Here is a 26,375-nt window from a genome sequence, read left to right on the forward strand (position 1 = left end):
AGCTGTTTATTAGAACTTCACTTTGACAATAAATAAGGTATTTCCCGAGCAATCAAAATGTAATCATTTAGAAAGTTAAACAACTGAAATTTTCACAATGCATTTTTTTTTATATACATGATTTACTGTATTTTAAACACCAGTTCATCCCAAGCTGTACAACAGTAGGATGCCCATTATTTTTAAATTCCCACAGCATGAGGCTACCAAGACATCTCTTTAATCCAGAAGCTGTGTGTAAAAGTAGTCCAAAACCATATCAGCTTCAGGTTGGATAGTCCAGCTCTTATGAATGCACCTCTGTCCATAAGACTACCTGTTGCTGAATTCAAATTCAGATGTATGGCTTACCCAGGACAAAGCGTCTTTTAGATTTATGGTTTTGAAGACCTAGTAAGCCACTCAATTCCAACAGTACAATGTCACTATATGTAGTTTGCTGTGCTACTGCACACTCTCTTCTGCCCTTAACCCAAGAAGTACAGAACAAATCTTAAAGGATGATAATTCTCAACCTTGTAAATCTCAGTAAGTATGAACTTTGCACTTCAACTTACTGTTAATCATGAAAATGTCTTTTGGTTTTGGTCAAATGAATTAGCATTTCTTCACTTAAATACTCAAGACACTTAATAGGCCTTAATAATACTTCTAAGAGTTGACATTCAAAGTTAACTTCAAAAGAAAGTTCCTGTTAAATAAAGCACCGAGTTTCCCCCATATGTTTATTCCTTAAAGAAGGTCCACAAAAGACCAGGCTTTTTTAAAACATTAGTTCTGCTAAGAGATGCAATTTAAAAACAACATTTAATTCTTATCATTTGATCAAAGCCATGTTTCCAAAGCGAGTGTCACATATTCTGTGCAACATCCCATCTTCGTTAAGTGCAGAGGTACAGGTCTCGAAGTCATGCAGCTGCAATCGAGTTATCGTCTGCTTGACGACCCTGAGGCTTTAAGAAAATAAAGAAGGAACTAAAAACCCCAAACAAATGTGCCAAAGACTAAGGCTAGTAGGAAACTCACTTTGCAAAACAATGTATCCATCAATGTAGCTCTAACACACAAGCATGCATTAAATCTATCCTTAAACCTATCTAATGGTTTCCAATAACAGCACAAACATAGAGGACATCCAACCTACATTTCAGTTTGCCCCAGTGAGTACTTGCTAAAGGCCTCAACTCCTTAACTGCCCCATTGTGCCAAGAGCACTTCCACACACATTTGGACAGCTTAGCACAAGGCCTGGCTGATCAGAGTACAAAGTATTAGCGCAGTATAAAGAGCTGCTAATTATCAATGCATAAAACAGGAATAAGACTGACAGTTTCTTGGAGGAATTTTAAGAAGAACCACTAGAGATGGGAGAGAGCAAAGAGGAAGTTTTAAAGAAAAGTCATCCTTACAATAAGGTTTTTTGAGGTCCTGACAGCCTTTGCAAAAGCAAATAATTCTGATTTCTGAGAGTTTCCACAGAAGTGTTGAGAACACCATGCTTTTGAGGAAAAAAGCCTTTTGTATTAACTTAGGAGGACATCTTGACAACCAATCTAGAAGAGCAACTGATTGACAGCATATGTAAAAAGTAAATTCTGCCTATCTCTTTTGGCTAAAAGAAAATTGAAAGAACGCCAGGCCTGTTTCCTGGAAACAGGATTATAGATGTCTGAACAAGTCCATCTCAAGTCATATAAACAAACTCTTCAGGATCCTTGCTTATTAAGAGTCTGATTAAAAAAAGTGAATACAATGTTCTGGAGACAGCAGTAGTGCAACGTGAAAGCATTGATTTGGGCAACTGGATTTAAATGATTCTTAAAATTTCAAAAGGAGCCTGTGATTTGTTTTTCGTGACATAACTGAATTGTCTTTAGAGTTGCACTGTTTAAGAAAAGAAAACTAGACCGAGGGATTCACTGAGAGAATGTTTTAGAAGTTAGGGAGGCATGGCATGCTACACTACTTTCTGGACCTAGTCAGATCAGTTGCTCAAACACTTTTTCAGGAGTGCTACAAATTACAGTGTTAAAGTATTTATTTATCTCACTTCATTGTACTCAAAATACAAAGAACTTTAAAACTCATTTTACAGAGTAAGACAGAATAACAGGGACAGGTTAAGCACATTCAGCTAGTTCATCTAATTGTAAAAAAATACCTGTTGCACTTAAAACAGATTTTCTAAGGATTTTGGTTGATGACACCAACACACAACCCAAGACTCTTCCAAGCAAATAACTATTGCAAGTGAACCATTTTAGTCTGCTTAGAAACCCTCAGCTTAGAACAGAGCTGGAGCAGGTCCCCAGGAATCCAGCAGCCCCATGGGGCATCTTCAAACACAAAGAACTTCTCAGTCTTACCTTTACAAAAATGTGTGTTGGTATGAATCGCCTGAGCAACTGATTAGTGAAGTTTGGGAATCGCAGCAAGTTAACATGAAGAGAGGGTAACTGCTGATATCCAGCCATCAGAGGATAGAAGTTATATAACATTTCCTGCTGTGTGCCAGGAAGAATTCTTAATCGGATCTTCAAAAAGAAAAAAGTCACAAAAATAGATAAGTGACCAAAAGCAGTGCTCTGTTTATTTTCTACTTGCACAGTTTACTTTCTGAAGTTGTAAAGAATGAGATTACATTCTTATTCTAGTTAAACTGTTACTTCGGTACTGTAGCACTATGTTACCCATAAACAAGATGACAAATGGCTTCTAGTCATGCTTCCAGTTAGCTCTTCTTTAAAGAGCCTGCATCCATGCATTCTTCCAGACAGAATTTACCATACTTTAAACATCTGAAAAACAGTGAGTTTGTTGTCTCTGCCCATCGGTGGTAAGCCTAATCAATGTATCCTTCACTATCAGATCAACCAGCAGGATCAGCAGATGTGCAAATTTTGTACCTGCTTAAGGCCAGAGAACATGAAGGCATCACTGGGTTCCACTGACACCTCCACATCCTGGACTAAGTTGGTTTTGTTTTGCAGGTGGTATCTGACAGGTAGGGATTCTCGGACTCGACCAAACGATGGCAGATCTTTGGAAAAAAACAAGTAATTTCAAATACAAAACGCATTTTTTAAGTTTCACACAAAGTTCATTGTGAAAAGCAGCAAAAAGTCTTAATAAAGAAAACACAACATACAATAACTAGGAACCTAAAGCTTTTCTGGCAAGATTTTTCAGAAAAAAAAATTGAAGAACAGAACACAACTTCATTACAGCTTTTTAGTAACAGTTCAGCATCTAGCTACAAAACCCCGACTATTAACACTGTCCAAGAACACTACTGAAGTCAGACTTTGGTTGCTGCTGGTTATTTTCAGCTTACTAAAACCGTATTAGATACCATCGGGAATCTCCATCAAAATATGGGGAAGGATGGTGGAAGAATCTCAGTACAAACCAAACTGAACTGAGGAAAGCATAAGAATTTTGTGTGTTCAGTGAGCACACCACTCTCTCCCTCCGCTTCTTGTGCGGGTGAAGTGCCAGAAGGGAAACAGTTCACCTGCCCCCAAGCAGCTCCAATTCTCCACGCTCTCTTTCCTGGGACACAGCCAGGGTGTGGGTGAACGGAACAATGCTTGCCATAAGCGTCTAGAGAAATCTATTGGGAAGGCAGTGTCAGCAGAGGTAACTGTGCTGCCACGTAACACAAGATCCATTGACAGCTTTTAAGAGAACACATTTGTAATCACCCTCCAGCTCTTCCCTCGAATTGAAGGGGGAAGAGAGGAACAATGTTTGAGGCAGACTAAGCGATGATACAGTTTCTTCCACTAGCTCCATGATATCCAGCATCAGTTTCCTGGTTTTTGATACAGTAAACGCAAGCTCTGGGTGCTATAAAACTTTGGCAGTCCTAAAAATTCTAATTGGGACATACCTTGCCAAATTAGTATTACCTGCATTAACATGGAGGGGAATGCTTTCTACAATCACATGCGGCAGAGTGATGACTGTATTAACAACAGGGACACTTTCCACAGCTGAACTTCTGTAGTAAAGAGTCAAATGCAGACCATTTTGAAAGTTATACAATATGAAATATCAAGCGAGCACACCAAAAGAACATTACTTATATGTGACTAAACTAAAGTTACAGTAGTTTTGGTGGTGGAAAGAAAAAACCCAAATCCTTACATTGGATTGGTTGAAGCGAGCAAAAGATAATGGAGACAAAATAGCAAAAGGCAAGGAAGAACAACAGCTCTAAAACTAAACAAAAGCAAACTAGAAGGAAGATATAGATCAACTTTCTCTTTGACAACTGAGTGAATACATATACCTACAGTGGAGGATGCAAAAACAGTTTTCCCATTAAAACAGTTTATACTATGACAAAACTATTCCTTTGACTTGTCTTCTCGAGTGAAGTATTTAATGACTGGAGAAGACAGAGCATGGAACATGACAAGACAGCTCTGTAATTGATCCAAGATACTACAAAGGAAAAAAGCTTCATGGAACGTTAAGACTATAAGTAATATTTATCTTCTAAGTGAAACAGGTATTCATTCAAAAATCTAATAAGCTAAGCATTAGTAAGGTCTAAAGTCTAGGCAGTTCCTGTCACAGTGCTTTGGATGAAGCACAACCACCAAAAAAACCCAAACCAAAACCACCTTAAAAGCCCCCAAAAAACTCCAGCTCACTATCATCCCTGAGAAACAAACCAATTTATCTCTTGGCCTAGATGAGGAGAGGAAACACTTACCTCTTCCAGGAAATTATGTAAGATCCAGTTGCCACTCCACTAGCATTGGTAACTGGAGGACATCGGAGGCAAAAGCACTCACTGGCACTCTCACCTGTCTGTAAAACAACTATCAGCAAGATTTTGTTTAAAATCAAAGCATAATCATTATTGCAGAACTTACCAATTCTAAAAATCCAATCTGACACAAAACACAAGTATTCAGCTAGAAAGGCTTCTGAAGTGCTTTGCAAACTATACTTGCTTCATATATAAATTCAATAAAGATTGTGAAGTATCCCATAATATAAATGGGTGACATATGCAAATACAACGGTTGAATTCTGGACAGCATCATAAGATCTTTCACATACACACGGAAGAAGTTGTTGCAAAATTAGAGTTCATGCACAAACAAGGCAAAATTATGCCAATTCAAATTCTACAGTTCCCCAACAGCACATTCCAAGACATCAACATAAGATGTCTCATGTTTTAAAATGAACACAGACATTTCTCCTCTTCTACCCAAATGGATGAGAGGTGGGGAAGAGAGGGAATGCAAGAAAAAAATCTACTGGCTTTGAGCTTTCACTTTTTTCTTTTTTTTTTGCCCGCAAATGAATGACTTTTCTTAAAAAAGTAACTTTCCTCTTAATGATTTCTAAAGAAGTACTAAGAAAATATTTCAGTCATTCAAAATAATAATTAACCTTTATTAAGTCTTACACGTTAAAATAAAAAAATCAATTGAAGGATGGACAGCTAAATAGTTGGTGTCTGAGGGGGTTCCTGCCTCCTGCGAATTAGCTCTTTAGGAGCACCAGTCAGAAGCTGTGAAGCACAAGGCGCCAGAGCTAAAGATGAAATCTCAGCTTGAGGACTAAAGGACCTGGGAAATAATTGCTTTTTGCCTGGTAACCCTTGAATCTACAGAGGAACTACAGTCTTGCAAGACCAAGAACACGTGGATGGACAACTGCCTCACAATCTGGCAGCAATCCAGATCGCCTCATTTTATTCCAAGAATACACACATTTTCACAACTCTGAGCAAGCATAAAGACGATGTTTTGTAGGAAGATTTTGGATCAGCTCTACTGCTAAGTGTTCCATTTATTTGACTTTCAAACCAACATACTGAGCTCTTGAAGGCTGAGCTTCATAAGGGAATTTTTTTTGCATTTAAGTGAAAAGTTATTAAATTATGTTACTATTAAAAAAGATGGTTATTTCTAACTGTTGTTTATAGTCTACCCTATCTAGCTTCCCATTTTTCAGTTTCATGCATGCAATCACTGACACGGATCACTTTAGCCTTCAGATGTCACCGCAATCACGTGGTACAGTGTTCATGGTCCACAAACTATTCATAGTCCACAAACAAGTTGCATATCAGAATTATTTCCAGATGCTTTCCCTTATGTCTATTATATTTAGACCATCTATCATTCAAGTTTACTTGATCCAGTGAAGAAGAACTACATTTTGAAAAATACTGCTGTCTAAGCTGTGTTCTGGCAAGAAACTCTAGTATTAAGCAGCCTTCTTCTTTCTACTTTTAGTTTGATAAGCAAATGCTGTTTAAAATGTCCTCCCTTTCTTACTCCCAACTTATGCAAAAAGTACCCTCCTGACAGAGAGGATAATCAAAGAAAACCTACCATTCTCCACATAAGATTCCAGTTGATCTACTGGGGTCATGGAAGCTGACAGCTGTAGCTGGCTGGTTACAATAGTCAGAGGCCAAGGAGAGGTACTCAGGATGTCCGTCATCAGTAAAAACGGTATATCTGCAAATACTCTGTCCAAGGGCTCCAGCTGTTGAGACAGACAGGAGATCTGACTTTAACTAAACTGGGTGTGACCACTGAAAGTAATGGGATTCTGAAACATCAACAATTTTTCAAAGCATACCTTTGTAGAGACAAATTTGACAGCAACATCAAAAGGAAACACAGTTTCTATGGTTACAGTTTCATCCTGTATAAGCAAGGAAAGGGGTGGGAAGGAAAAAGTTACATTCAGTTTTAGACCTGGCTACTCATGTCAAAGGTTACTAACAAAGTTACTTATAATCATCATTGAAGCTCTCTCCAGGGCAGAACACACCTGTAGTTATTTTTTAAGAACAAACATAGAAAGGTTTTCCTCTGATTGTACTTATGAAACCGCTCACCCTAAGCTGGGCTACCACACTGGTGATTTGGCGTTTTTTCTAGCTACTAGAAACGCTTCTAAGAGACTTGTAGTTAAGACTGAAAACATTCCTTCTATTTTGTTAATGTACCTCCAGCCATCGGTGCATCTTTTCATCTTACCCGATGACACTTGCAGAGGATTTCTTTTCCCTCAACGACAGTGTTGATTAAGTAAGAAACGTAAACCAGAAACATCCTTGCACCAACTGTTCCACAACGAATGTACATTGGTTTTTCCAGCTGCAAAATAAAGTCGACAGTATGAGCTATACCCAAAATTTAGGTACCTAAATTTTACCTAAAATTAGGTAAAATTTTTACATTTTACCTAATGTAAAAATACATTAGGCTGTAAGCTGTCATCTTACTCGGTCCAAGAAGGCAACAGTAGAATAGATATTATTCTGACCATAAAGAATCTCCTACAATGCATAATCTTAATTATGCAGCACACCTTTTCAACCAGAGTAGCACAGCTCCAGTTGCTCTGCTATCACTGTGTGTTACTTAACAGCACAAGAAAAGGGCCATTACTATGAAATATATGATATCTCCAATTTCTAATTTTCTAGTCACAATTTCAGTTCAGTGCAACATCTGCATGTTTGATGCTCTACCATGTTGAATCACGCTTACTGGCTATCATCTACTGTCCAATAGCGAGAGCATTTAATTAACAGTTGAAAATAACTTAATTTTATTTCTTTTATGTCAGCTGTATCAATCTCACAACACACCTTACTCTCAAATTTAGTCCAATATGGGATCTAGCTAAAGAAATACTAAACTACAAGTAAACAGCAGGTAAAATATTCTGCGAGTATTTAATTTACTTGTTCAGATACCTGAAACTAAACATAGGCCCTTTTATGAGAGTCTTGTACTAGTTGATCCTCATTTTCTTAACTGTAACTTAGAAAGAAGGTTTTAAGCCTTCACCTTTTCCCCTGGCTGCAAGTCTCCTACAGGGATATCGGGCAGCAGCGCAGGAAAGGAGTCATCACATGCGTCTGTTTCACGAAGAGTCACCTGAGTTTTCTGAGTCAAGTTGGCATCTTGGCCTAGGATTAAAAACAGTCTTCATGTTTGCACAGGCTTACATTATTGAAGCATGAAAGCAATAAACTAAAAATAGTATCATATTAATCTCAAAAAAGCAAACAAACAATGTTAATTCCTTGTGCATTGGTTGAGGGAAGCTTTCAAAAGTACCAGCAGAGGATAGATTTGACACCACCATAAGTCTTATAGCTTGGAGGGATTACATCCTGCACGATTTTTGTTTCATCTGTTTAGGCCCAAAAAAAAATTATATCGAAAATCATATCTAGATGTGCCCTACTATACACAAACCCACATGATTAAGTCAAAGTTTTTCTTGGTATTCTATATGAAGTAAAATGCAAGTTTTACAGTTTGGTGCTTCTTCTGTTTTCAAGACAATGGCCTAATGACTTGACCTCTTTTAAAAACCGTTCTTCCAAATCTGTGTTGAAAATATGCAACCCCAAATATATAGATGTTAAATTACACCATTCTTCAGTTAGAGGTTGACTAGAATAATGGCATTACTGCAATCACTTGGGATAATTTTCAAAGCAAAACAAGCCACATCTTGCCAAAGAGCTGCTATTGTGGAAATATATAACCTTCCCCTTAAATAAAATATCAAGTTTCAATTGTACTCTTAACACAATCAGGAAGCCTACATTGACCTTGCACATCACATGTTAAGAGTCAAAATCAAGGAGGGGGAATGAAGACTATTAAACACTGCTTTAGGAGCCAAGCCCAAACATTCAATTAAATAAGTTTAAAGAACACATCACTGACTGTGCAACTACAGGTAATGTGGTTCTATTTCAGAGTACATGGCACGTATTGCATCCTCTATGCTAGTGGCTTAATATTTTTAACTTTTAGGATAATTGCTACAAATAGGCATACAAACTATAACATTTGTACTTAACATTTTGAAATCTATCAGCGATAACTAGATATAGTTAACTAGGACTCAAACAAAATACTTGGTTTTTTAACTTTTATTTTGAAGGAATACTGTCTACCACCACTCACTAGATTTGAAGTGGTTTAAAAAACAAATCACACTGTCCATAGCTGGGAAGAAAAAAATGAGGGTGGATAAGGGAGAACACCCGCAAAAAGACTATACTTCAAAAACATTTATCTAGCACTGTGTGATGCTAGATAAGAAAAAAAAAAAAATTGTCCCTTGGGAAAAGAAAAAAAATAATTATGAGCAAATTACCTAAAAGTTAGGAAGGAACACCAAAGTTTCCATGTTTTCTTTTAAACTCAAAGACTTTTGAAAATAGCCATGTAAACACTACCAACAAGCAGTGGCTAAGATAACCATAAATTAATGGGACTGTTAGATTCTTACCACTAGTACCTCATCATTCCCAACCTTCGCTTTGGTTTGGCTCTTATATCACTACAGGAGAACCATTTACTTTATTTTTCTCTGCACTGCGTCAAGAACAAGAAGTCAATTAGGAGACTGCTGGATTAAAAGAAAATAACCCCAAATACCTGGCTTTAAACCTGCTGTAAGCTTAACATCTTTGGCCACTGTCTCCTCATGTGACTGGACTGTCACAATCAAACAATACATTTCATTAGTCAGGGCAGGAGGTTCATGACGGAGCTGAACAGAAATGTTTGGCACTCTAGAAATAATCCTTTAAGAGAAAAGACTCAGTTATTGTATGTTTCTTAAATAACAAGTTTTTAAGTTTAGTTTAAAGGAGATTGAAACTGTCTGCTGCTTAAGAGAGGTAGCCTATTCAACTAGACGATGCAAGATTCCTGAAAAGCAACATGACAGGAACAGATATAAAACCAGTTTGGAAACCAGTAATAAGCGTGAATGCTTCAGATGTTCTGCCAGGAAAGAAAGAAGCACTTCCCCAACTTCACCAACTTCCTTCACCAACAGTAAGTGGATTTAATTCTTTTAAATACATCTAAATTAGTGCTAGCCTATTCATTGATAATTATTTCCCAATACAGATTCTTACGGATTCTTTCTTTGTGCAATGGCTTTTTTAAGAGAAAAATGACACATAGTTTGCACAAAAATCTGGGAAAAGTCTGCCAAGCAAAGTCAGGTGAAGGGGAGAATTAGAGCATACTTGGTATGCTCGGAGATGAGCGCAATTTTTTTCTGTGGTTCTAGCTTCCTGAAGCCTCAGTCTTAAAGAATTAAGATGGTACCTATCTTATTCCCAGTAAGGCAAAAACATTAAGAGGCTCATATTGAAGTCCCAGCAACTCTGCAGGGCAACTGGGACTTTGCAGCAGACTCACAATGATATATCATACATATTTTTTACTCACATAGTGCTTGCCTGAATAGTCAAACTGTCCCAGTGCACTTCATTATCTGGAAGCTTAGGCCTTCGCCTGAAGGAACGTGATGCCTGCAATGCTTCTTGAGATGAAGCAGCATCTCCACCTCCTCCGTGCCAGTTCAGAATCACGCATCGGCCAGAATCACTTCCCAGAATCAAATCCACAGAGGTGATCTGACAGACACAAATTTAAACACACAATGGGAACTTTGTCTTCAGATCACTTACAGTAAGAATGCGGCTATCCAACATACAGTTCTTTATTGTTCCTGTATATCACCAAAAAGCTTCTGGCAGCTTTGCAGGCTGAAACACCTCACCACCCCAGGATTTCATTTAATGAAACAGTAGTGGGAAATGTATCCATGCTCATGTGTGTGCAGTGAAGTATTTTCAGGCTTCCTATGCTCCCACAGTGCTATACCAACCCTCACCCTTCCTTTCTTTTAAGGATGTATTGAACATATTTAAAGAAACAAACCTGAAACAATACTTAAATTTTTGTGATGATTTTTTGCTTTGGTATTGTCAAAGTTTTATTCATTTTTGGTACTTAGTTTCAAGAATTCCAACATTTGGAACTGCAACGACATTAGTAACTGGGTCCAGATTAGAGACAGCCTTGTAATTTTGAGTTCTTTGTAAGCATCAGTAAGAAAGGTGTGCAACAAGCTGACAAACCTCTATCTTCTTTCCTACATCTTCAGTTTTTGCAACAAACTTGAAAGTGAACTTTCTCGTTTTTCCAGGGACTAAGCACATTGTTCCTTGTGATGACTGTTCTAGAACACCACTTTTTTGATAGGCTTCCTCTACCACACAGTATTGGTTGTAATCCTAGAATGGAGGAGTGGCAAAAAACATCAATAAACCCAGACTTAAGACATCTTTAGAGAGTAACGGTAGAGTTAGAGTAGTAGAGCAAATGTTAAGACTTCATTATCAGATAAAACTATATGGGTTCTTGCAGCTTTTCACACCACTGCAGTCAGACTTAGCAAGTAATGACAATACAACTTTTGACACAAGATATCCATTATATTAACATAACTTTATGCAAGAACATAAAGAGAAATAAGACATTAAAAGGATCCTTCTGAAACTTCAGAGAGCTTCATAGTAAAATAAAGATATGAGAGACAAACTAATCAAACTGCATTTGGGGGTGTTATCACAGTACCAGTATACTTCTCAAAAGTGATAGATAAAAAATACCAAAACCTTTCCAACTTGAGTATTAATAGAATTTTTGGAAATAAGATTTGATTTTTAAATGTTTAGAAACACTAATAGATATTACCCTATTCTTGTAATAAGCTTCTATCACTAGGTCAGAGAGAACATAGTTACCTGATTATTGAAACTGATGCAGAGCTTAGAAAACCTGATAGGATGAGGACAATCAGCTCTCAAGTATACATCAAACTGCACAGGAACATCAACGTGAAAACTAGGAGCAAGAAATTTTGCTTTGCACTGCACTAGAATTAAATAACAACAACAACCATAAAACAAGAAGTAGGTGTTAAACACAAACATTAAATTCCAGAAGCACACTCTTGAAATAGTTGTATATACAAATCAAAGTTTTAAGAGTATAAGCAAGACAAATTGGTCTGCTAAGATTGCCACAGAAAATCAGTTTTCAGCACTTAACCAAAACCTTCGCAGAGTAAAGGCAGACATCCAGCAGAAAAAAAGAAATAATCCTGTACGGTTCGATACTCTTCTTTTGTAGGTAACACTCACTCATGTCCCCTTCCTACAAGGAGTATTACTTTGTACACATTCTGCCTTCTTCCTTTAGAATCCTACTTCAATGCACACCAGAGTGACAGAAGTCTTCAAAAAGCAAGGGCTTACTACTTCTACCATGTTTAAAGGCATAAGTAGCCTCAGCTGGAAGTTCAGAGATTCTTCCCCCTCAAAAGACTGCTCAAAAGATTCTTCTTAAGGAATCCATACTGGGATAAGAGATCACTGACTCCTTTCACAACTTCTTATCTTACCGATTTAGATGAAGAAGAGAGCAGTGCTGAAACAAGAGTTTCAGTGTTGTTGGCTTTAATATGTGCATTATATTTTTTTCTTAATGAGTTATTTTCAAGATATAACTACATTGAAATACAGAATCTCATGTAAATTCGTTCTTTTACTTACCAAATGGTATAAAGTCTTGGACTTCTATTGTAAAAACATTACTGCCAGCCAAAGAAACACGGTCTGCCCACAATTTTTGGGATGCTTTCACAGCAGCAGCGTCACAGTCAGGTTCAGGATCAGGGCTTTCATTCTGTACCCAGATAGAAGATTATAAACAACAATAAAAGAAGGTTACAAAAAACTGACTACTCTTAAGACTATTTAAAAGCATAATAGGAATTCTACCACTTACCATTAGAACTTTTATCAGGTTTTTTTCTATTCGAGATTTCTGATCTTCTTTAAGAGTAGATGCTAGCAAGCAGAAAAATAAAATGACAAGATAGAAACAAGTCCTCTTACTTTTAAGTTTAAAGAAAATCACAAGTAAATCTTTCCTTTAGATTGCATCCCTAAAAAAAACACATTCTGGAGGGGAAAAAAATATTCTAACATCCATCTACCAGTAATGAAGGATTAATTCAGTTTTCAGAACTTCCCCCATTTTAAGTGTCTCCTCTTAATTCCACTGGAACCAAGTAAAATATTTTTTGGTTAGACAAGTGTTTCCGAATTTATTGGAGAAAAACTCTAAGAGAATAATACCTATAGCCTCTTCTTATATATGTTTAAAATTGGACAAAACAATAGAGATTTCTAGAACCAGCAAAGAGGCAAGCTTGGATAACACTAGAAACAACTAGAGAATATGACAGGAAGGAAAAAAAGGACTAACAAGCACTCTTCTCTTGAAGATGAAGAAAGGGGGTTTGTCTCATCAGCTGTTATTTAATACAAAGTGGAGTGGCCTGGCTACATTACAGAAGATGCAGACCCATTTTTACTACATCTACCCTAACAGTGGTATTAGCAATTTAGGACACAAAAGGACTATTTCTGCAATGCCAAGTAATAGACTTTATACGAAGCAGAGTGCTTGCATTACTACCCAGCAGCCACCCCACATCACAAAGGTCAGGAAGTTTCTGCTATATTATTTAAACGGTCTCAAATGAAGCTCTGTGCCTAAGGTATCCTGACACAATTTTATACTACAACAGCAAGAAAATTCAAATTCCAGCATGTGAGAGAAGGTAGTACAAATTCAGCACAGGTATACAGTAATTTTGTAGTCGAGTCATTTGAAGCACCATAAGCACTGTTGTCTGACAACGATTTGTCAGACTTCTAAATACATGTATTTTAATTTTTCTCTATGGGCTGAGTTTATATCTTAAAAGAATACCTCTACCCAGTAGCTCTAAAGAGTACGTTATATAATCTTTTAGCTGGGCCATCAGATATGAACATTTGAGAGCTGTTGTCAATATGGAAGTCAGAAGAGTCCACCATCCTTCACTGCGATATTCACACATAACATAATCCAAGAGCCTGCAACACATTGAGAGAAAAACAAGTTATACCCACCAATATTTTTTTTACAAGCTTGCATTTGGTTTCATTATACAAAATTCATCTTCACTAATACAAAAGCTAGATCAAAGTTAAATCTACTGCCTACACGTAGCAATGATTTATTGAAAACAGCATGAAATTATTGTAAGGCACCACATTTATTCTATTCATTTTCTATTTCAGGCTGGAATAACTTTCACAAGAGAACAAAAGGAAAACTCATCTGCCTTCACATAAAGAATGAGCAAATTGGGAACTGGACAGAAGAGTCTTAGTCCAGCATTGCATTAAAAATATGCTTTACTGTTAAGTATGTGGTAAATTCTAAGAAAAAACAAATAAAACCCACACAACAAAGTCCCCTTCCAAACTGAAGAATTCTAATGTTCTTTAAGATGAGATTTTTTTTTTCCCCTCCTACCTCCTCTCCCCTGCTTCGTTCAAGGGTTTCAAAGATCTACAAATAACACATGCATCAATCTTCATCAAGCAAAACTGCACACTTTAATACAGCTTGAGTACCAAGCAATGTTTGATATTATTAGCAAAGCAAAGAAGTGAATTTCTTTTAAAATCTGTTCAGCCATTGAAGACTAGTTTCTGTCTACTTCAGAAAAAAATCTACCAAAACATAAATAAGAAATGTCTGTTCATACAAAAATTAGGCTTGATACAAATTGGTCTGCTTATCCTAACCTATCTTCTCCTCCAGGGAGCTTCCAGTCAGCCAATAACAACAGTAAATACACCTCTTCTACCTCAAACGTACTCCCTTTATGGGGTGATCCCTGAAACCTAATAAATGAAACCACTGTGGGACTCCTACTTAACATGATCTTGACTTTGTTTCCCCTTAAAAATACAAAGTTAAGAAACTAAGCATAAGACATATCATTCAGAAGATATGGCAGCTGTAGCTCAGCACTAAGGTTTCCTAGCTCCATGGTCATCAATAGCAGAAAACTATACCAATAAAAATAATTTACTGTGCCAATTTCTTGGTATATGAAGAAAAATTCAACTCTGCTACATTTCCATTTTTTTGAATTTTGTAACTACAAAGTCTGTAATTAAGTGTAGCTATATTCTCCTTGCAGTAGCAGGCAAGTTGCAGAAATCACTGCTGGGAGAAAGAGAGAGCAAGCAAGTACACTAAATCTATCAGCTAGAAATAAATAGTATTTGCCTGATAAAGCAAATTCCCACAACAGCTTACAGCAGGAACTTTTTCTACTCTAATAACTGACACCTTATCTGTTTTGCTTTACTTAAGTAAAGTTTGTAGACTCCAAATCTTGTGCTTCGCTCAAATCTAGGTACCAGAAGCATCTTAGGTGAGCTTCCAACATTATTCCATAGCAATAAGACAGAGGGTCTCAGTGAGAAGAAGAGTGCTTGAAAGAAGCAATCATGGAGGGTACTCACTTCAAAGCTTTGGCATAATCTTTAGCGTAGTAATATTCTTCTCCCATTTGAACCACTGATAAAAAGAAAAAGAGATGTTCCAGATCAATACTATAGACTTTGTGAAATTAACTTAAAAAAATGCCTCTGATTATGTATACTCACTCAAATGACTTTTCATTCTTGGACATTTGTATTTCTTGAACTGCGCGACAGCATTACTCAACAAAGTGATTATTAGCTCCTAACAGATAAAACCATTACTGATATCATTATACAGGCAAACATTACGATAACGTCAGAAAACAGATGTGGGGTTTTTGGACAATACAACTTACCGAGTGAAGGACATGTTTCTCCTTCAACTGTAGGGATAAAATCCCCATCTTCTCTTTTTCAGGATCAGAAAGATCAAAGCCTGCATAAGACAATGAAAAATCCATGATATTGGAATTTTTCTAGACCCAGAGGGAATCATTTATGAGGAGAGCCATGTGCACTGCAAGCTCCAACTCAAGCACACTCAAACTCAAACATTCCGTTGCCTAGGAGACAGATGTATCCCTTCAACAACTCATACAGTCTCCACGTTCTAGAAGGGAAATTCTTGCCTTTTGACTAAAAGAGGGTATATCTGAAGCTACCTAAAAAGAGCAAACTACAGTAAGACAACCTAGTCTTTAGACTGCATGTATTAACATTTAAAAATGCGTATGTTAATACAAATTACTAGCCCTTTTACTACCTGATCTCAAGTAAGGATTCAAGCTTACGTTTCTTTACTGCTAAAGAACACCAACATATGAAGAATTGTATAGGGATTTAAAGACGATAAACCCTTGCTGGAACCAAAAGAACTGAATATATTCAACAGATAACGTTTCTCTTCATCTTAAACTGTTTAACCTTGGCAGCAGATTCTAACTAATTTTAAAACAGTAACACTTGAAGAGGTTAGACAGAACTATATTTACAGTAAAAGAAAGTTCTTAAAAGAGTGCAGTGATAAAGTGGCAAAGCCCAAAGGATATTGAAAGAATAAAGAACAGGAGATCAAATGGAGAGGGACAAAGGAAACTAAAACCATAAACAATGAAGATCTCAGAACTGGATGCGTATTCATACATAGCTCAAAGTCGTACACTCAAAGTCTGAATTTTGAGAAAAAATCCTCCTTAACAGGAAAATTACAAATTCCTTTCTTCGGTTAAAATCTAGTCATTGCATCCTCACAATACATTTAGAAATCCTAAAACCTTTTTCAGACAAGAAAAAGTCATGAGTTCCCACGTACAGTTGACAAGACCCAGTAAGGATGGCAGGATGAATCTATAACAGTTGCCTTCAGGGACATTGCTAATATTGCTGTATCCAGTTCTCTCCACCTTCTTTTCCCAGGAGCGCACTGACTGCAAGGAGCTCTTTTCCCAGTGTTCCTGGAGCACACTGACTACAAGGAGCTCAAGCAGCAACAAGAAACAAAAGAGCAGCAGAGCTTCAGCTTTGCCTGTGCAACTTGGCCGAAGACCTGCTCCTGCACAAATCTGAGGTTCCCTTTTCTCTTTGTTACAGAGACCAAACACTTCCTGTGCTTCTAGCTGATGCCTGTTCAACTCATACCAACAGCTAACAGAATGAGGTCCAAGCCCTGCGCCTGTCTCAGTGGAAAACGGATTACATGCTGATGCCCACCGTCAGCTGGCAGGATTGGTAGTTAAAGATGTTTGTCTGAACTTCACAGATACAAGACACAAACGTACTTAATATACCCTGCCGCCATGGTCTTTGCCCGTAGAAGTCAAGCAATCCAGTTTGCGTTTCCAGGGGATCCGGATTGGGATATATCACAGAGGACTATAAATTCAGAAAAATATAGTTATAAAAGAAGGGTCCACGTTTCATTTTAAAGCATTAAAAGTGATCTGATGCTCCAATACACATGCACATGCTCGTACCCAACAAGGTAATCAAAGAACAACAAATAAATAACAACAAATAAATAGCACAAATAGGAACAAAGATATTTTTAAATAACTAGGACATTAGGAGGGCAGCTGATTGACTGCAAAGATCAATCTTCCATGCAAAACTTTGTCAGGCAAGTGTCAGAAAAGAACCCAAACAACCCCTACATACACACCCCAATACTAATGCTCTTGTGTACATGCATTGTATTTCATGATTTATAAGATGCAATGATAGAGAGATACACTGGAAAACCAAAAGAGTAAGTTTTCAATCAAGCATCCAGAGATGCAGAAATTATACTTTTTTTTAATAATTATTTTTAAAAAATGTCAGAATTATTTGTAATAAAAACAAACATTAACACATTTGTTCTGGAGTAACAGATACATGTAATGTTAGTAAGAATCAGAAAAACATATACCTTTTCCATGGATTTCATTTACAAATGTTACAGATTATTCCACTACCATTTGAGACTAGAACATTAACTAATTTCCTACGTGGTTACTTTCAAAGCACTTTCTCCCCTCCCAACTTACATCATGGTTACAAAGCATAATTGCTAGTTGCTTCCGTTCCTGAGCATAGTAGGCTGCCTGCTGGTAATAGAAACCTGGATTCTGAGTTTGAATTGCTGTTAATCCCAGCTTAATCGCTTCATCAAACAAGTCACCAAAAGCCTGAAACCTATTAAAAAAAATTCATAACCAAGATTAAGTACAGAACAGCAATTTGAACTAAAAGGTACACACTTCAATTAAAAGTTCTGATTAGTCTTAAGACAGATGATACTCCTCTGAACATACCCTGTTCATTCCCAGGCAAAAGCAATGAATAATCAGGACAAAGCAAAATAACAGCATACATTTTTAATGACCAAGTGTGCCTCTTCCTCGAGAGGAAAGCTCAGAATTTGTATCTTGCCTAGACAAGTAAAACAGTGAACTTCACAAGAACTAAACAAGAAGCATTACTAAGCTAAAACATACTGTTTAGACATCCAGGCAGCATGCTCAAAAGCCAGTTCTGCACTTCCTATTTTTTTCTTGCACAAGTCAATATGTTTCCTGAACTGAGCAATTGCATCCAGTGGAGTATTATGCTGAAAACAGAGGCGACAGATCTAGAGGAAATCAAAATAAGAGGGGGAAAAAAAAACAACTGTCAGGCTGCTAAGTATTAGCTTAAAAAAAACCCAAACAAACCAAAGTGCCACACTCAAACCCAAACAAACTAATTTTACTTATTTCTGAAAAGCTTGAACAGCATAGAAAACAGAGGGAGAAAAATAAATCTAAACCGTAATGTACAACACCTGAAACCATGTGGTCCTTTATTTCATCTAATGTTATTTTTCTTCCCCTTCTCCCCCGAAGTCATTAATGGAAGATTGCATAACTCGCAGCCAAATTCAAGACAGAACCACAGAGCCACTAGGAAGATCATTATCTTTGAAGACTTTGTTTTGCCAAAAAGTCTCCCAAAATACCGTAAGAGTATGGCCTAATTCTTAGACTTACTTCCCCCCTCCTAATAAGCAGTAACTGAACTATACTTACTTAAGCTTTGCAAGAGGACAAAAATATTCAAGGATCAAGCAATCCTTGTTTTCACTCCCCCTCCACAGAGTGAGAGTTAAAGCAAGACTAGTCTTTCAAATGACTGCATCTCAAATGAACTCAAATCCTTCAAGACATTCCCAAACCTCAGCTAAGAATCCTTCTTTTGTGTGGAATTCAGAAGGTTTTGCAAGTCTGAGTATAACAGTCAAGTAACTGTTTCTAATCCATCCTTAAAGCAATGCATAATAAAATGAAACTTTTAGACCTTACACATTGAAGAAGCATCAACTTGGTTTTTTAAGTAAAGATTGTCAAAGATTAGAAGTACATCTGTTACCTTGTAGTTTATAAATCCTGCCATGGTCTTGATTTCCAGCATGTTTGTTTCATGAGCCCTTAATTCATGCACAAGATTATAGGCAGTTCTGTAATTTCTAAGCAGGAATACTTTAAATTAGAGTTAAATCATACAAGATAATGAAATTTAAGAACAAGATTGCTGACCGCAGAAAACAGCCTTACAACCAGTGCCTCCCAATGAAGAACTAACCCCTTATTTGTGTGTTTAAATAATTTTGCCTTTGGGAAAATATATTTATCTTTTAGCAGTAATTTGGGGTAGAAAGGTGGAGGGAAGATTACATGAGTCTTACTTGAGAGCATTCTGTGTATCCTGTTTCAGCTCGCTGAAAAATGCTATTTTGAACTGGTGCCTCACAAATAAGAGCTGCAAAATACAACCAGTGCACATCATTCACAAACATTCATAAACATTTGAATCTACCTGTTATTACAAAGCAGATAGAGGTGATAAATTCAGAGGTTTACATAATACAGCAGTTGATTCAAAAAAATGACTAAGCAACTGTTTCATAATGGTTCTCTCTGCAACCATAACACAGCAGCAATCTTTCAACAGATTTAATCTATTCTAAACCTTTCACCCTTGAAACAGCTACCACCTCAAAATCTCTCCATCAGTGTCAATTGTTCATTTGGAGCTCACCACATGGATCCCAGCTTCTAAGAGAGAAAAGATGGCAATTGCTACATAATGTTGTGTGTCTGAGCAGACATTTAACAAACTGAAAAGCAAAAGTTAAAGCCAAATAAAGGGCAAGTTTAAGTTCTGAGCTTCTAAGGGAAGCACTTCCCACAATTTGTTAGGATATTACATTCAAACAGGTTAAGCTATACACAGAAATTTAGATTTTTTTTTTTTTTTTTAATCACCTTTCCTATAGGGTCCTCCTCTAAACAAGATGTGAGGAAGACAAATATAAGGAAAAAAGAACTAATTAAAATTAAAGTTTAAGTTGCAGAAAAAGCCAGATGTACTTTCTACACTGCAAGAAGCTTCTCAAGTTGGAAGGGGGGGCACTAAAAATGTTTAAGCAGCAAACCACCCTTAAGTTCTAGCACTCACTATAACTTGCAGAGCATATAAAAAATAGGGTAATTTTACCTGATGAGTGGTCTTGTTCAAGAATTCCTTATGAGATTTAACTCTTCGTATTTCTGTATAGTAGTAAGTTTGTGCATGCTCATAGAAAGCATTTTCCAACCTGCAACAAAGTTGATCATAAGTTTCACTAAGTTTTTCCCACATACAAACAATCTGAAGAACTTCAGAATAAGGTACTTCTAACTATGTTCATTTTGAGGTTGTCAAGAAAAGTTTGAGTTATTACTAAAATTTTCTTTAAGTTATCACACCAGGTAAGAGTTTGTAGACAAAATCTGTTCACAAAAAGCCTTACGCAGAGGTAGGACGACGTAGAACGAGTAGGTTCAAGAGCTTTACGGATTAACTTCTCATACAACAGTCTCTAGTATTTAATGAGAAAGCCTGAGGATAAACTGTTAGGATTTTGCAAGTCAACAAAACAGACACACCTCGGCCAAAACAAGCAAATTTTGTAGAGGCTCCAGGAATAAGTCCGAACAGGTCAAGAACTTATTTGCTGGACTGTGAGGGAAGGAGTAGGAAGGAAAAAGAGCAGTAAATAAAATTATGAGGGAACAGACTAGATTTCATCATTCTGTCCAAATATCAACAGCTACCTGGGTTGCAGAGGTAACTGTCAAACTTGCGTTTGCAAGATAAATAGAGCAATGGCAAGTCACAGGGGGAGAAGAGAAAGACAAAGAGGCCCAGAACACTGAATACAGTATGAGACTGAGGGGGACATAAGAAGTATATGTTATATCATCAAATTATAACAAGTAAAATCAACTCTAACAAGACCAGAATCCAGGATAGGAATAAATTCAATAGCACTCACATACACAGGAAATAAAGGATGAAATACCAATTCTGTGATTTGGACAAGAACAGATCGCTGCAGACTTTGACTAAGGCAGATCACAACTTGTGTTCTGCCCGCCACACAACAGAGAGGATGGTGATGAAAACAATGGGTCAGACCAACAGACAGCAATTGTTAGCTGTAAGCTCAGTCACAAAAGGAAGACAAGATAAATTGTGTACCTATCATATTTATTTTAGAAGTATATAGCGATAACCTATGGATAACTGAGTCCAAGGGGTAACAAAAATTTATTCTCTTTTACTACTATGAAATCTCAATTACAAATGTCAAACCAAAAACATTAATACCAGAAAATCAGACATGATTATATGCTCAAACATCACATTTGGTTGTTTGGTTTGTGTTTTGTTTTGTTGTTTTTTTTTTAAATGAGTAGTAAGAGCTATTAATCCCCAATAACACAACCCTACCTAACAAGCTTGGAAACAATTGTAAATCTCATATCAAAATTCAACTATACGCACTTTGCAAAGGCTTAAGTTTGTTAACATGCTGTAGACGTTCCCTCTTTAGTCTGAGCATAATACGAAAAACTAGAAGTAACTGTTATTTTATTTTGATGAATTCTAGTAGCTGTTTATGACCAGCATGGATACAATAAGAACATTGATTAGTGTCCAGAACTTCACTGTTTACATATAAATTAATAGGGTGCAGGAAGGAAGAATTAATCTCTCTGATCATGACTCCTCCTCTCACTGAGGACGCCTGGAAATATTAAAACTATCCCTAATATACGATAATTTGCTTTAGTTTGAACCTTTCTTTTCAGGCCTTGAAGATTGTCATCCTTCCCCCGTTCTGTTTTTGAAAGGCTTCAAAGTTTATTTGAAGCTGTATGCCCTGTAACTATTTAAACAAAAGGCACAAAAAATGTAAAAATGACAAAGACACAATATTTGCAACCAGATAAATGCCACTCAGCATAAAGACAGCTACAGAGCCAGGAGGGTGGGACAGGAAGCAAAGACTTGCTAAGAATTACGCATAACAGAATATTTGTAGGGAAAATTATACCAAACCAGCAGAGCCAAAGCCACTGCAGAGGCAGAAAAGCCCACTTTTCCTTTACCCAACTTGAGGAAGGGAATATCTTGGGGTATCTAATAATGTTTCTTAAAAAGCGACATCTCTGACAGCCATTATTCAGCCTCACAGAGAAAGGGGAGCTGTGTGGAATTTATCAATCAGGTTACAAATAACCGAAGAATTCCAGTGAACAGAATTCACAGCTACTATACAACGAGCGTGCCACAAAGCAGTCATCCCAACTTACCAACTCAACTTCTCCGTTAGCAAACAGAGCAAAACAGTGTTTTACAGTCACTTACCTTATAATATAACCAACAAGATGATCAGTGTGTGGAAGTACAAAGAGGGATTTTCCAGAAAGGTCACAAGCATTACATAAAGCCGCTGCCCTCTCCGACGCAATAACATCTTCCCCTAGTGAAGTCAAGGAAAGCACAAGTAAGCAGTGCTTCAATGCCAAACTACCTCCAAAAGCTTGATGAGTACAAGGTTTGGAAAAATCTAATACAGATAAAACTAAGACCACATTCTTTCTTACTTCTCTCAGAGTACTACGTGCTTCATTCAGCAGAACACCTTGCAGAAACTTTCTTAGCTAGTAAAAACCTACAAGTATGATGCAAGTTTTTCATCTGCCTCATAGAATTAAATATCCTGATGTGTCTTGAGAAATACAACAGCATCCAGAAAAAAACAAGCACATAGAAAAAAAAAAAAACAAAATCCTGTTTTTCAGACACTAGAAGCTGCAGTTCCGCAGAAAGACAAGGTTAAAATGTATCGCACTTCACTCCAAAATGTAGGCATCAAGCACCCTCCCTATAGGTTCTCATTGCTTTTTACAGCTTTTCTTGATATCAAGCAAGGTTTAAAATGAAACTTGTTTACAAGGAGGCACCTCATCTGTACTGTACTAGCAAATAATTTTTGATACTGTGTATCGAAAGATGGACTTGGACTGAAGAAGAATAAATTAAGGATTAAAGATCAACTGTTTAGAGTCAACTTCCTTGAGCATTCTTTCCATTTGTGCATCTTCCAGCAGTCACAATGTATTTAATGCACACTTAATGCACATAGATGACATCACATGAGAACTGCAGATTACGTGACAAATGATAAGTCAGCTCAGCCCATCAGGTCTTCTGAAAAATGAGATTATCAAACTGTATACAGAGTCTTCTGGTACCTGGAGGTAATGGTGTTTTTTTCTGAATCAAAACTACAGCAACTTTCGTGTTTCTTCCCTGCAAACTTTGCCTAAAACAAAATAAAAAAAACACAGCATAGTGTCAAGTTTTCACTTCTTATTTGTAAATAATCAGAAAAAAAGATAATCCAGTCTAGATGGAAGCATTGAAAGAATGCTATAAAAGAAAGTAAGCCAAACACAACAACATGCTGCATCATCAACAGAATGCTGTGCTCTCTTCTTTGTTCATATGGGGCAGAATAATTGTGCTGAGCTGAGCAAGCAAAATTTCTGGGGCTGCTCAAATGACTTTTTAAAAGAAATCAGTTTTTAAAAGTTTCTTTACTGGCAGTAGTACTTCAAAAAGAAGAGTTCAAGTTCCTCTTAATTTGGATGTAACAAAAAATAATATATAGCTTAGAATGCAAAAAGGATTCCACAATTCACATTTACCATTAGCTTGTAATACATTAATGAACCAAATGAAAAACCTCTACCTGACAATTTCAACTCGAGTAGCACATTCCGACTGTTTTTCTTTCCATTGCGGCTCATCCCAGTCTAGTTCATAGAACACCACGACAAGTGCTGGAACTAAATTCAGGTGTTTGTTCATCCACCCAGTCTTCAGGATTCCTTTTGGAATATACCATTCATAGGATGTCCTCTGAAAACATTGAGGTTATTAAAACAAGCTACCAAATCCATTTGGTGGCCTCTTAGCATAGCAGAAGAAGAGGAACTGCCTCTACATTCTTGTCACATGTAGATATGCTTGATCATCTTTCCTTAAAGATTTTTTCCCTCAAGTCTTTGCTTCCTGTCAAGTAAGACATTCCCTGGCATCCCCCGGCATCAAAACCTGATGCCTGAAATATCAACAACAAGCAATAACAGATTCCAGGGTAGACAGGAGAAAAAGGTCAAGTTCAGAAGCATGTTTCACGCATCTTTATGAAAAATTAGATTTATTTTAAAAGGCAGGTTTTCAAGGGCTCACAATTGGAGCCAGAAGAATTCGGTTAATAATCTTGGTCCTTGCCCACACCACACAATTATGTAGTTTTTCTCAGGTTAAACCCACTGACATTGCTTCGTAACTGCCATTGCAAAGCAGAATGTAGAGATATTATTTCTGCTTCATTTCACTTAGTTAAAGGCTGTACGTTTTTTCAGAGCAGGCCAATTTCAAATATCTTGTTTCTACAGATGTAAACCTTGAGTTTTATTAAAGCTCAAATTTTACAAACGTACCTTAATGTGGAGTAAATGAAGAGCAAATATTTCATAGAATCATATAACGATTAGGTTGGAAAAGACCTTCGAGATCACCAAGTTCAACCATACCTGGCTACTTCCAAATCATGTCCCCAAGCACCTCATCTACCTGACTTTTAAATATCTACAGGAATGCTGACTCAACCACCTCTCTGGGCAGTCTGTTCCAGTGCCTGAAAACCCCTTCGGTGAACAAATTTTTCCTAATATTCAATCTAAACTTCCCTTGACACAGCTTGATGCCATTCTCTCTTGTCCTATCACCCATCACTTGGGAGAAGAGACAAGCACCCACCTCTCTACAACCTCCTTTCAGGTAGTTGTAGACAGCAGTAAGGTCTGCTCTCAGCCTTCTCTTCTCCAGGCTAAACAACCCCAGTTCCCTCAGCCACCCTCATAAGACTTGTTCTCCAGCCCCTTGGCCAGCTTCCTTGCTCTTCTCTGGACAGACTCCAAGACCTCAGTGTCTTTCTCGTAGTGAGGGGCCCAAAACTGAACACGGTATTAAAGGTGTGGCCTCACCAGTGCTGAGTACAGAGGGACAATCACCTCCCTGGTCCTGCTGGCCACGCTGTTTATGATACAAGCCAAGATGCTGCTGGTCTTCTTGGCCACCTGGGCACACTGCTGGCTCGTGTTCAGTCTGCTGTTGCTGAACACACCTGGGCCCTCTTCCGCCAGGTGCCTCTCCAACCACTCTTACCCAAGCCTGTAGCTCTGCAAGGGGTTGTTGTGTCCCAAGTGCAGGACTCAGCACCTGTCCTTGCTGAACCTCATCCCATTGGCCTCAGTCCATTGATACTACTTAAAAGAAGAAACCTATCCTGGTTTTCTCTGCTGCCTGCTAATGAGCCAAGGCACCCCAGTTCGCCATCCCACCACAATGCCTGTGCCTTTCCCTCTGCCCTGACAGTTCACAGAATCATAGTTCGGGTTGGAAGGGACCTGAAAGGTCATCCAGTTCCAAACCCCCTGCGATGGGCAGGGTCACCTCCCACCAGACTAGGCTGCCTAAGGCCCCATCCAACCTGGCCTTGAACACCTTCAAGGATGGGGCAACCACAACCTCCCTGGGCAACCTGTGCCAGTGCCTCACCACTCTCATGGTGAAGAAATTATTCCTTATGTCTCGTCTAAATCTGCCTCTCTCCAGTTTATATCCATTGCCCCTCGTCCTATCACTACAAGCCTTTGAGAGCAGTGCCTCCCCAGCTTTCCTGTAGCCCCTTCAGGTACTGGAAGGTCGCTATAAGGTCTCCACGGAGCTTTCTCTTCTGGTTCTTCGCAGACCTCGCGCTCCCACCTCCCTCTCCGGCAGCAGAGACAGAGGCACCGGAGAGAAGCCCGGCTGGGCGCTCGTACCTTGGTCCTGCACTTGGGGTACTCGTGGTCGCCGGGGAGGACTTTGAAGGAGATGGGGACGCGGTCGGCCCTGCGGTTGGCGCAGAAGGCGTCCCACACAGCGCGGTGCACGGCGTTGTACACCACGTCCAGCCCGGTCAGCGTGACGAACGCCATGGGCCGGCAGCACAGCTCCACCGGGAAATCCCACTGCGACGGCGTCATCCTGCGGGAGGCACCGAGGCGCTACCGGGACGGCACCGGCGATGCTACCAGAGGTGGCACCGGGAAAGCTACTGGGAGAGTCTCCCAGCGCTTTTCCGCCGCGGCCGGAGCTATGCGGTGGGAGCGCCCCTCGGAAGGGCGGCGGCGCGGCCAATCGGCGGCGCGCGCGGGGAAGCCGGAAGAGACGCAGCCCAGGACGCGGCCAA

General features: G+C 38.3%; 1 protein-coding gene across 1 annotated transcript; it reads right to left on the reverse strand.

Moving 5' to 3' along the window:
- Positions 1–26,343, reverse strand: TRAPPC11 (trafficking protein particle complex subunit 11). Its single transcript, XM_009565682.2, has 29 exons — positions 25,966–26,343; positions 23,823–23,992; positions 23,323–23,393; positions 22,433–22,547; positions 20,234–20,333; positions 19,422–19,495; positions 19,106–19,202; positions 18,196–18,329; positions 17,746–17,893; positions 16,999–17,092; positions 15,577–15,656; positions 15,404–15,482; positions 15,260–15,314; positions 13,665–13,810; positions 12,672–12,733; positions 12,437–12,569; positions 11,627–11,757; positions 10,958–11,113; positions 10,263–10,450; positions 9,456–9,604; positions 7,842–7,963; positions 7,023–7,142; positions 6,619–6,684; positions 6,366–6,522; positions 4,724–4,832; positions 3,912–4,003; positions 2,907–3,040; positions 2,367–2,534; positions 1–953 (listed from the first exon to the last, which is right to left on the reverse strand). The coding sequence occupies exons 1-29, from the start codon at positions 26,167–26,169 to the stop codon at positions 909–911; spliced, it is 3,399 nt and encodes a 1,132-aa protein (XP_009563977.2). The 5' UTR covers positions 26,170–26,343; the 3' UTR covers positions 1–908.
- Positions 26,344–26,375: the final 32 nt, after the last annotated feature.

Source organism: Cuculus canorus, chromosome 4 (assembly GCF_017976375.1).
Source record: "Cuculus canorus isolate bCucCan1 chromosome 4, bCucCan1.pri, whole genome shotgun sequence".
NCBI lineage: Eukaryota > Metazoa > Chordata > Aves > Cuculiformes > Cuculidae > Cuculus > Cuculus canorus.